Consider the following 12,344-nt stretch of genomic DNA (forward strand, 5'->3'; position numbering starts at 1 on the left):
GAGGGCACCGCATTGTGGTGGCTTGCGATCCTGCGGAAACCCGTGTTCGAATCACGGCACGGACAGTTCTTTTGCCAGTCCTGTCCTTTTTTGTCTTCCCCTTCTCTTTTTGAGTTCACTGCCAGATAGACTACCATTGTTCAAGCCCCTCAGATTCCTCAGTCACACAGCCGGCAGGTGCGGTTCCCCTTGCAAGCCCTGCAAGCTCTAGTGCACACAGTCACCAGTGTACAGCCTGTGTCAGCCTGCGCACAACAGGTATGCCTGGGAGAACAGGGTCTTGTCCACTACAATGGGTGACTGCTGGTCTGCAGCTGCAGCCAAGTACATAAAAAGATCTGTGGCATAAAGCATGTGGGCCATGTGTCAAAGCTTACCAATGCTGTTCTACCTGTATTCTGTCTGCCTGCCTCTTGAATGTCTGTTTGAACGTCCACAGACTCATGTGAATGGCGTAGATGTCACATTGTGACACTTGTCAGACCTTCTTCTGGCTGCTGTCAGTAAGCAGTGCGCTGCTTTCTGTGTCTTCTGCTGTGTGCACCATGTGCTGGGATCATAGCCTTGCAGACCCTGACCAGCTCTGCACACAAGCTGGTTGGGGTTGACTGCCACAGACTTGAGGGGGTGATCAATTTTGCTCCAGTGTTACCACAGACAAGCAACACACTGCAGTGCCTGTAGAGCATGGAACAGATAGCCTGCATCAGGCTGCAGTTGCGCAAGCTACAGGTCAACACCTCACCCACCAAAAGAAAAGAAAAGCAGAGGAGAGGAAGAGTTCTGCCCAGACAGGAGAGGGCAACAAGCGCCCAAGTAGCTCCAGGTCTCAGTCAGGCTGCAGGCAGCAGAAGGAGAGCAAGCAAGAGGAGCTAATAGGACTGAATTCAATCAGGCAACCTGTATGTCACACTCAAAGCCGCAGAAAATACTACAAAGATGCATGCAACTGATTGCACGCAGGCACAACAAGGCTGTCCCACTTGTCCTTAGCACACCTTAGGACTGCTGTTGTGCTGTGGAACACTTGGTACTCTCCAGCAACCTGTGCCATGAAGGCTAGGCTAGTCATTGGCAGTGCCAGGCTGCCGCTGCCTTCAGAGCTCTAAGTATAGGGTGTGCAGCCCTGTACCCTTTGCTGTGACGCTCTCTACCTTATGCCAGGCTTGCCATTTTTGCTGACATGAGCAAAATCTGTAGGCCCATCTTGAAGGGTGACTGCCCTCCTGGCACCATCTGCTGCGCGCACCCTCCCTTCCCTTTGACAGCAGTGAGAATGTGGCAATCTGCACTTCTTCTTGCTCCTAGGTGTGGGAGAGAAGAGAAGTGCAAGGAATTGAAGGAGATCTGCCTATACAGGAGAGGGCAAAAGGTGAAGCTGCATGATAGTCTGACAGGGAACAGTGCCCTCCCAGCCTGGCATTGCAAAGGCTACTGCACATCCAGCAAAGACATCAAGAATTGCAAACCACAGTGCAACTTAAAGATGCACCGCCAAAGGTGCAGCAGCGCAGGATGTGCCGACATGCACCACCGTTGTTGTCCCCCAAATCATTGGGACCAGGACCAAAATTTTGTGCAAACGTGCAATCAGATTTGATCGGGGACCCTGATTGGGACTTTTTGCACTCCCTGGTCCCAAGGTTGCCTTATTACTAAAAGAAAGAGGCAGAAGCCCAATTGCAGGCGCATTGGAATGATAATGCGCTTTCAATTGGCTGTGGCTAGGTCTGAGAGACAGAGCACAGAAACTGAAAGCACCCTAACAAGCTCTAGAAGGGTCTTTAGAAAGGCGGCAAGATTTGGTGAGGGCTGCCATGGTGTTGTTCCTGCTCCCTTTGTGTGTAGCGTCAGGCTGCACACGCACATGCACATTTCAGGTTTCACCTGCGCCTGCGCGCTCTGCTCCTGCGCCATCCTCTTTGCCCTGCTCCAGACTCTTCCCCTCAACCTTGCTCATGCCGCCAAAGTGTGCACTGGCAGTGACAATCATCTTGTCAAGCAGAGGAAGCTTAAGAGGCCTACTGGCAAGTTGCCGGATCAAGCGCTGATTTAATTGTAGCAGTCTGCGCGTAAACTAGCGTACCTGCGTGAGGGGCTACACCTAGTGTATCTGCGCGCAGGCCAGCAAAACGAGAGACGGCTGAGGGACAGCTGTCTGCCTGCGTGCTCCTCCTTGAGTCCGACCTCCGCCCAGCTCACCAAGTCCTGCAAGCTCCCACTTCAACACCTGTACGTGAGGAGGTGATGTTGGTGAGGCCCATGACTTGCCCAAGGTAAGGCTCTCTAAGTCTTCATGGGACCAGGACTGGAACCGGGGTCTGCAATGAGACGCGAGACTCCCAATTGGAGAGTCGGCTTCCCTCAGTCCCAAGGTGTGTTCTGGCAAGGAAAGCCTGATTAATTGCCCAATGTTGTGACAATTGGGTACTCCTACAGTCTGCTGCACAGGTGGGAGAGCTAGTAGGGCCACACGCTGAAGGAAGAGGAGAGCTTGAGGAAACATGGCAGCTGCAGGAGAACAAGCGTTTGCGTGCAGGGTATGCGACCGGGGCCCTGCTGCCAGCTCTGCTAGCTGCTTAATGCCCTTCTCTCCTCACACAACCTTCTCAGACAATACAGAGAGGTGCAGCCATAAGCAGCAGCAGTGTACTGCACACTCTTGCCAGCATGCACTCTGTTTGCTCCCTTCCGCCTGAAGTGCCCAATATTTGGGGGATACCGGCATATTAGGGTAGTGGTGAAACACCTTCGTTTGCAGATTGCTTTCCCAGTAATCATGACTTGGAGAGTCTGAGCCAAAGGCGCGTGCTGAGGCGCAAGGAGCACCTTTTATTGCTTGCTGCTCCCAGGTGCAGGGGGGCAAGAAGCGCAAGTGAGTGATGCAGTGCTAACAGATGGGAAAACAAAACGCAAGACGGGCCTACTCCCAGGCTTGTAGGGGAAAGAAGCGCGAGGGAGAGCAGGATGTCCACCTAGACAGGAGGGGCCAACAAGAGGAGAGGAGGAACTAAGTCTTGTGGGGTGCGATGGCAAAAGGAGCGCAAGATTGGAGCTAATCAGAGTCAAACCAGCAATCAAGAGCTAAGAGCTGCGGAATTATCACACAGAAAGTTATGCCCTGCCGGCCTCACGCGCAAAGACTACTGCACCATCAGCACAGGGAATGGGAGTGGCCGACCGGAGGGCAATCTTAAGGCTGCGCTGCCGGACGTGCAGCAAGACCTTTGCGAGGCTGTTTGCTGCCATGTCCGTGGTCGTACCCAGCGGACCACAAGCTTGACATGGGTCACTTGTTTGCACGGAAAGTCGGGATATGCGTGATGTGCTTTGTACAGTGGTGAGCAGACGGATGGTCTGTCTAGTTGCGTGCTCTCCCTCTCTGCTAGTCTGCAGTGCTGTTGCCCATCTCTTCCCTCTGCGCTGGGAGCAGTGAGCAACAGATCACCAGCCCAAACAAATTTTTCCGGCCCACCGCACGCCCCCCTTTCCCGCCGCGTTCTTGGCCGAGATGGCATCTGTGCCCACGGACATGGAAGGCACGTTCGCGTCCAGCGCATCCGTCATCCGGTTGCGCCTGACTCCCCTGCTGTCCAAATTGCACCTCTTCTACGCGGTCTGGGCAACTCAGATGCGCGCGCTTGTCAGCGCCCCCGCCTGCCGCATCACGGGCGCTGTTGATCAAAACATGGGATCAGCTGAATAACTTTGCTGTTCCTCCATTGTTTTCTGTCATCCACTACGTTGCCAACTGCAACCACAAAGCGCACATCTCCTGGACTCAGCTGCAGGACTCAATTTGCCCAACCAACGCGCAAGGAGCCTTCCGCCTCTTCACCCGGATCTGGTTACTCTCTCGCTTCCCTCTGCATTGCCGGAGTCATGCAAGACCGTTTCGAAGGAGCGCACCTAACAACATCTGCAAAGGTGACAATTGACATCACTCACTTGTCTTGCATCCTTGCCGCCCTCCCCGGTCCTTTGCCTCGCTTTGAACAACAATTGCTGTGTCCAGCCTGTCCTCCCTCCCAAGCACTGACACCATCCTCAAAGTTGTGCGTAACAAAATTCTCCGCACAAGCTTGTTGTCCCCGTGTTTTGCGCTTGCCGCCGCCTCTGCACCTCCGTCTTCCTTTTTGTTGTCTTCGCAACCGGCGCTGTTGCCTTGCCCTGTCTGCAAAGGCATCCACTGGCGCCGCCAGTGCCCCTAGCGCCAAAAAGGCCGGCTTGCGCGCAGCACCGCGCAGCTGTCAAAGGCTGGCTGGGCGCCGTTTGCCCCGCTTTGCCCAGGTCTCTCTCACCCTGCTCACCCTTGACAGCGGCGCCACGCACTCCATGTGCGGCAACCCTTGCTTCTTCTTCTTGCTCACGGCGTGCAAGCCTACGCCGGTTGCGGTGATGGACGCGCAGGGCGCTCTGCGGGCTACGGGCGTTGGCTTGCTCCTCCTACAGCTGGAGGACGGCTTGCGCGTCAACCTCAAGCACGCACTTCTTCTGTCCGGCATCTCGGCCACCCTTGTATCGGCTCTTCAACAACCACGGCATTGCAGCCATCTTTGCAAGGCGGTCCGCCTTGTCCGCAACAGTAAGGTCGTTGCCACCGACTTGCGCACCGCTTCGGAACTTTCCACGCATGATGGCGCCCTCGCCGCGCCCGCAATCGGGTGCATTGAGCTGACGAGCTGGCACCGACGTCTCGCTGACCTCTTGCCGCGGGCTATCACCTTGCTCAGCCTGTCGGAGGACGTGAAAGGGCTCGTTGTTGATGCGAAGGAGACGGGGTCGAGCCGTAGCGCGTCCTGCAACGCATGCCACGCCGCTCGCTCTACGCGCCTCCCCTGACTGTCGTCCGAACGTGAGACTGACGGCACGTTCGTTGTGAGCACGAACAAGTGAATGAGCTCAAGCGGCTCGATATAGTTGGGCCTCCAGTACACCTTTGTTGACAACCATTCAGGGATGCTGTGGACACAAGCACTTGCGTCCAAGTTCGTCCTTGCGGCGTTTGGCGTTACAGCGATGCAAAGTGCTCGCAGAATTTGAGTGCGGGCGCCGAAGCAAGCCACTGCAAAGCGACAACGGCGGCGAGTACACAAGCACTGCCGCTCAGCACGGCATCTCCCGCAAATTGACGCGCCCCTACTCGCCGCAGACCAACGGTGTTGCTGAATGGGTCAACCGCACAATTTCCGAGGGCGTCCTCAGTTTCCTTGAGCAGGCGTCCGCCACACAACACTTATGGGCCGAAGCGCTCACCGCCTTCACGTATGTGAAAAACCGCTCCCCGCATTCAGCGCTCGCCGGTCGCGTTCCGCTTGCGCTATGGCGCAAGAAAGCACTGCCAAGCGTGGCACACGGTCACGGCCGCGCCAAGCTTGACGTCCGCGCAGCATAGCGGCTGTTCGAGCCAGGCCGCGGCCGCACAATCAGGTCGCGGGATATCAGGTTTGTCGAGCACTATACCCCTTCGCGGACTCCGTATTGACAGCCGTTGCTCCCACAGCGGCAGGGAGGGCCTCGTCTTCTTGTTGGCACCGGCCCTTGCGCCGTCAACGCCGGTGCGCACTCCGCAGCCTCGCGCCGTCGCGCCATCGCCGCCGGCCCCGGCTCATCTGCGCCATGTCAAGTTGCGGCGGCGAGTGCACGTTCGCGCGCTGGCAACGCGCCCGCCGTCTGCGACGCCGCCGTCTACTGCGCAGAACCCGCCGGCTTTGCCGGACCCGCTCAATCCCATGTTCAATCCCTCATCGTCCGACATTGCCGCTTTTGCCGCCACTGCCGGCAACACGCTTTCCGCTGTAGACAACACATTCTTGCTTCCGACATTGGACCCCCGCAGCCACGCCAAGGCCGTGCGCGACATTGATGCAGCTTCCTGACAACAAGGCAAGCACAAAGTTCATGTTGCTGCGTGAGGCTTCTCCCAGCGTCCCGGCATTCAGTTCCGCAACCTTTGCCCCGGCAGCCAAATGCACGTTGATCTGCGCCCTACTGGCGCTTGCCGCGCAAAGCCGGTGTCCTTGTGCACCAGGCCAACGTTGATAAGGCGTACCTCCATGGCAAAGTTGACGAGGACCTCTATGCGCGTGCACAACAATATAGTCAACCCCCTCGCTTGCAGGCAAGGTGGTTGAGCTCAAACGCGCTCTCTACTGCCTTAAGCAGGCCGGTCAAGTGTCAAACCACCGCGCTCAGCTACACGCGCATCAAGTCCGACGCTTGCAGTTATGTTGACAACCTACTCTTCATCTTGCTGTCTGCCGCAGAGATTGACCAGGTCAAGGAGGAGCTCGTGGCTGAATACAGCAATAAGACTCTTGGCAAGGCCAAGTCCATCCTTGGCATCCAAGTGCACTGCTGCGCAGACAGCTCCATCTTCCTGTCCCAGCGCGCCTACCTTGAGAACGTCCTGGCGCGCCTTGGTCAATCTGGCGGTCGCACAGCACCCACGCCCACGATACCCAACCAGCAGCTCTGCCCTGCTGCCAAGGACTACCAGTTGCGGCCCAACCTTTGCTGCCGCTACCTGCAGGTCATTGGATTCCTCATGTACGCTATGCTTGGCACCTGCCCTGACCTTGCCCACCTTGTCAGCGTCTTTGACCGGTATTCCGCTTCCCCGGACCAACACCACTGGGTCGCTGCCCTCCGGCTGTGACAGCACATCAAGGGCACGCTTGACTACGGCATTGAGTACATCCCGGATGACTCAGACTGGGGGGTCAGCCCGTCAACGTTGCGCTTGACAAAGGGTTTTGTCTTCCTCTTGTCCAGCGCCATTGCGTGGTGTTCCTGGCCTCAGATGCCCATTGCTGCTTTGCCTGCTGAGCTGAGTACATTGATCTCTTGCACGCTGGTAAGAAAGCGACCTTCCTCTCCCAGCTCCTCAACAAGCTCGGCCACCCTGCCAGCGCCCCAACCCGCCTCCTCGGCAGCAATTTGGGTGCAAACGCGCTTGCACGCAACCCCCAGTTGCACAGCCGCACCCGCCATCTCCGCCTCACCAAGCACTTTGTCCAGGAGATGGTCATCAATGGCATCCTCGAGGTCACCTGCATCCCCACTGTTGCCATGATTGCCAATGCAATGATCAAGTTGCTGCCGCTACCCGCTTTCTCAACACACCGCTCTGCCATGGGCGTCCAACTGTTGCGGGCAAGGGGGAATGTTGCTGTCCGGTGGCGCAGCCTCAAGATTGCCCTCTGGTAAGCCTCACTGTGTGATTGGTGCAGTAGTCTTTGCACGGTCAGGGCGGCAGGGCACAATTCTGCAGCCTTACCTTTTGGTTGCTGGTGTGACCCCTGCTGTCTCCTCTCTTTTGCTGCTAGCACACTTTGAAACTTAGACTCCCCTTCACTCTTGCTGCCCCTCTTTGTCTGGCTGATCTCCCCTTTTGCCTCACGCATCTCTTCCCTCTGCATTGGGCATTGGGAGCAGGTCTGTCTCATGTTGTGCTGTCCCTCTCTGTTAGCCTGCATTGCTAACTTTGCGTGTCTTGTCTGTCTGCGCTGGGGGCAGCAAGCAACATCTGCAGATCTCAAGGTCAAGGAAGTAGGGCTTGTCACTTTTGGCTGCAAGAGACAGCGCTTTGCGCACCATCCTGGCAGCCGCTGGGGCAGCAAGCTCCTCCTGCGCTTCCTTGGCAAATCGGCAAGGGTAACGTGGTACAATGTGCTTGCCTGTCTTGCAGTGCCACACCGCGCAGTGACTGCTGTGGGCGCAGCAGCAGAGCTACTTTGTGCAATGACAGTGATGAAGGTGAGCGCAACAAGCCTGCAGAGCAATTGCTGGTCTTGTCCTTTGCATGGCGGCATGCTTCTGACTTGTGGCAAGCTTGTAACTGCATACACTAGACAGAGAGGACTTCCTTCAAGCCACGTCTTTGTCTCCTTGATATTGTCAGAATATGGGCCTGGACTGCCTCAAGGAAGGTCTGGTTTGCATTGTATAGCAGGTAGCCCTTCTCAAGGAGGCCAACAAGCACAAGCATACAGCGGCAGGTACAAGGGGCAAGCTTGCTGGCGCAACACAATGCATCAACAAGAGCATGAGCAGTGCAGCCATAGAGCTGCTTGCATGGCATGAGCCTGTTGCTGTTGGCTGGCTGCAGTGGGGATGCAATTGTGGATGGAAATGGCCACCTTGAGCGCGTACAGCCAGAAACTCTGCAAAGGTCCCAACGTTGTTTGGGCAGAATATCAAAAAGTGTGCGCCACAAGCACTCAGCAATGATGTTCTGCGTGTGCTGGAGGGGATTGTGTTCTTGGCAACCATCTTTGCGCTTGAAGAACGGGTTGAGCGCAAGGGAGCAGTGCTTGGCAGCGCTGTCCCAGCAGAAGCGCTCGACTGCAGAGTCAGTTTAATTCTTGAGGCATATGATTGTCAACATGATGATCAAGGCACGCGCTCCTAAGCATGGTCTTAAGGAACAACATGCACAGACATTAGTCAACATGGGTACACCTCCTGCTTTTTGCCCAGAGTGGGCGCCGGTCCCCAGACGTCCAAGTGGGGGTGAGACAGGGTGACAGTTGCCCAGTGCAATGCCTTCAAAGTAACAGAGGAGCAGACAAGCTTGCTGCAAGTGCTGTCCGCGCAGCGGAACGTGCTGTGCTGCCATCTCTTCATGCTTGGGACAATGATTCCTGACGTGTAGCAGAGGGCGGAAGAGAATGTTGTTCCAGGTTGCGGCCGTGGTGTGCAATTGGGGCGCAACAACTGAACGGAGTCAAGACAGTTGTACGCGTTCAGGGGTCCCAGAAGTGCAAGCAAATTGAGCAGGGGGCTGGGCACCAAGTGTGCTGCAAAGACAAGAATCAGCTTCAATGAGACGTGAAAGTGATCTGACGCTAGCTTGAACAAGTCATTGTCATCCTCATTGCAGTGAGTGGGTCAGGTTTGGTTGCGTTGCCCTTATCATGTGGTATATGTTTTTGCCAGGAGGTGACAATACAGCTTTGACACCCTTGACCCAATCACACTAGTTGTCCACAAGCCCCTCCGGCATGCAGAACTTCATCATGCGCACAGCCTCGGAGATCCCGAAAGCGGGTTTGTGCAGGACAGGAGTGATGCGCTGGGCAAAAAGGGGAACTCAGGCTTGGTGCAAGGCTTGTTGTACAATGTGTTGTGGCTGCTGCACTTGTTGTGTAGGGAAGGCTTTTTGAGAGGGGAGCTGTCAAGGGTTGAGGTGTTATTGCTCTTGCCGGTTGCGGCTGAGTAGTCTGTCAAGTGGGTGGCTATGCGGGCTTTGTGTTGGTGCTTGGGCACAGAGCCATCAGGCATGCATACGTCTGTGCTACCACGCAACAGGCAAGTGCATTTTGCCAAGAGTCTCCAGAGAGGTGTATCAAGTTGCTTGAAGCAGTCTGCGCACAGGCCAGCAAGATGAGAGACAGCTGAGGGACAGCGGCCTCCGCCTGCGCGCTCCTCCTCAAGTCTGACCTCCACCCCTCTCACCAAGTCCCCCAAGCTCCCACTCCAACACGCTGCACAACTGTTGATGACTGATGCCAACAACCTCTCTCTCCTCCAATTTGCTTGCAACTCCGCTGACCTGGAATGCAGTGACTGGCAGCCAACCGCTTGAAGCAGGTGGGCAAGGCTGTCAAGGACAGAAAGACTGTCTACATGCACTTTGCCATACCCTAGATTGGCAACTTGGTCCTGCAACGTCTGTTGCCGCGCGCGCTGGCTACAACTTCTGTTTGTCAGCCTTGACCGCCTGGAGTGTGTCCTTCTCATAAGGGTATCAGCGCGTCTGTGCTGGGGCTGTTGAGGCCAATAGTGGCTCAGCGGATATTCGCAAAAATAGAGGCATTTCACTGCGCTTTCAGGTAGCGGCAGCGGCACCCGCCGCTGTGCCGCTTTGGGTGCCAATATGCGGGGTAGCGGCAACCTTAGCCAATCAGAAAACACCATGAGCTTGGCAGCCTCTCCTGTGCTCTATCTGTGTCCTTCACCTGCTCCGGTAGAGTCTGGAGTATCCCTTGACAGAGCAAACAGTCTCAAAAGAGGTGAAGCAAGTGAGCAGAAGACGCCAGAAGAAGAGGTGACCTTGCTGTGCCGTGCCTGAGGCTCTCTCCCTGCTGCTTGATCTTCCCCTTCTGCCGGTTTTCAGGCTCTCATGAATGCTGTAGCACGTTCAAGAGAGGTTATTTGGTACTCTGCAATTGCCAGACAGTCAACTGAGGCTGTTCGAGAGCCGCTATCCGCTCAAAGAGCGGCACTTTCCCCAGATTCCGGAAGCGGCATCGGGTGCAGCAGCGGCGCGCCGCTGTCGCTGCCGCTTTTCTAGCGGCGTGCGCCGCTGCCGATAACTCGTGCCGCTGTTGGCCTCGCCAGCCCTAGTCTGTGCTGGCCCTCAAATCCTTGTACAATTTCCTTGATCATCTGCCGGCAGATCAACCTGTCGTCTGTGACAAACCTCTCAGATTACATTGCAAAGTGCAAGCAGGATTTGCAGCAGGCAAAGGAGGCAGCACAACCAGATGAGCTTGACTACGGTGGACATGAAGCGGCAGTGAGTGAGGTACAGTAGAATCTGCCTACAAGCAAGCCTTTGGGACGGGGTCAGGTCCTTCGCTTGTAGACAGATCTTGCCTTTAGGATTTGCTGCGGCTCACATTTACTGTGACTGGGAAGGGGATTCCGCTTGCTTGTAGGCAGATCTTGCTTGTAGGTCTTGCTTCTGTGCAGATTCTACTGTATGCTGGGTGCCACGCTACTTGCTGGCGCATTGGCTCAACTGCCCGCGCAGGGCCCGGACTCCTTCAGCGCCTTCATCCATCTCGCAACAATGTGCATGCCCTCTTACACTGCAAGCCCAAGCTGCACAACCCGCTTGACTAGTTGGCTGCTGATGAAAGCAAAGCCGGCGGCACTGGCAAGAATTTGGTGACATCTGCCGGGCCCGGTGCGCAGCCTTTCTCTGCTTCAGGCCATCTGGAATGGAACCTCATATAGTCACAGGCCTTTGCACAGTAGAGACCAGACAGAGAAAGCTAATCTGAGCCCTTGATCCCTGTCTTGCTCTTGCTGCTCTCCTTTGCGTCTGCTTCTCTCCTTCTCATGCCTCCTCCCTCTGCCTTGCCCGCGTACCTGCAGACGCGCTTCCACACTCCCTCCCACTGTCTGTCCCTTGACCCAGACCCTGTACAAGCGTTTGAGTCAAGCTTGCTTTGTACGGTCCTGACCTGCAGCGGAAGATTCAAAGGCAAGGAAACTGTCGGTGTTGCTGCGTTTGCAGAAGAATACCTCTAGGAGGTGAAAGTAGTTGCATGGGACAGCCGCGTTGCCAGCAAGAACCTCCCAGGTGTAGGCGTTGACGGGGAGAGGCTGGATCGCCAGGGCATTGGCGACCGGTTGCTTGAAGAGGGTGGGGTGAGCGGGATGGCTGGAGCAAGCAGTGCAAGCGCCTTTGCTGCGGCCGGGGACGCTTCAGGGAGAGTGTGATGGAAGCGGCCCAGTTGCCTGTCGTTGTTCTGCAGCACGTCGAGCAGACGAGCCTTGTCCTCGGACTGAGGGAGGCATGACAGCATCTTGCAGTCGTCTGGGCCTTGGGGCAGCAGATAGGAGGCCTTCAGCACATCACTGCATACCGTTTTGTACGGATGCAAAAGCGACGCCAGCGGCCAACCTTTCAGGTGGAGCGGAGAGACTGCCTGTGCAACCGATTCCATCGGACCGCGTACAGACGGAGATGCGCCGTCTGTGTTTGGTGCAGTGCCTCTCCCGCGTGATGGCAAGCTGGACCAAGCCGTTTGACGGGGCACGGCCGCCTCAGGCTGCGCAAGTGGCTGGTACACGCTGCAGGTGAGAGCACTTGGGATGGGCAGAGGAGGAGCAGCTTGCGCTGAGACCATCCGGATCGTGATCACAAGGCAAGGGCACAGCTTTGGCACCGGCAAGCATGTTCAATGCGCTGAGTCTCAGAAGGGCCTGGAGAGCTACCAAGGGAGCAGAGTGCACATTGGAAGGTTGCAAGTTTGCGGTTGGACCAGGCGCCTTGGGAGTGCAGGATGCAAAAGACGGCTATCTTGAGAGGTCGGGCAAGTGCTAATCTGTGGCAGCGGTAGCGCTCCTAGTAGCGGCAATGAAGAGCGGCACAGTACATAGATGTGCAGCGTGCTTGCCACACCATTGGCATCTGACAAGAAGAAGAGCAAGACCGCAGGATGCCCGTGGTAGTCTGATGAAGAGTGCACACGCCGATGTCAGGGGGGCAGTGAACGCAAAAAGAGAAGGGGAAGAAAAAAAAGACAGGACTGGCAAAAGAACTGTCCGTGCCGTGATTCGAACACGGGTTTCCGCAGGATCGCAAGCCACCACAATGCGGTGCCCTA

At 56.3% G+C, this 12,344-nt stretch overlaps 1 protein-coding gene across 1 annotated transcript; it reads left to right on the forward strand.

Moving 5' to 3' along the window:
* Positions 1–4,335: 4,335 nt before the first annotated feature.
* JCM10292_007379 (uncharacterized protein) lies at positions 4,336–5,879 on the forward strand (the record flags this gene model as incomplete). Its single annotated transcript, XM_076652983.1, has 4 exons — positions 4,336–4,518; positions 4,921–5,010; positions 5,153–5,265; positions 5,504–5,879. 4 exons carry the CDS (start codon positions 4,336–4,338, stop codon positions 5,877–5,879), a joined length of 762 nt encoding a protein of 253 aa, XP_076501465.1.
* Positions 5,880–12,344: the final 6,465 nt, after the last annotated feature.

Source organism: Rhodotorula paludigena (genome assembly GCF_050403205.1).
Source record: "Rhodotorula paludigena JCM10292 DNA, Rt_paludigena_JCM10292v1_ctg111, whole genome shotgun sequence".
NCBI classification, from domain to species: domain Eukaryota; kingdom Fungi; phylum Basidiomycota; class Microbotryomycetes; order Sporidiobolales; family Sporidiobolaceae; genus Rhodotorula; species Rhodotorula paludigena.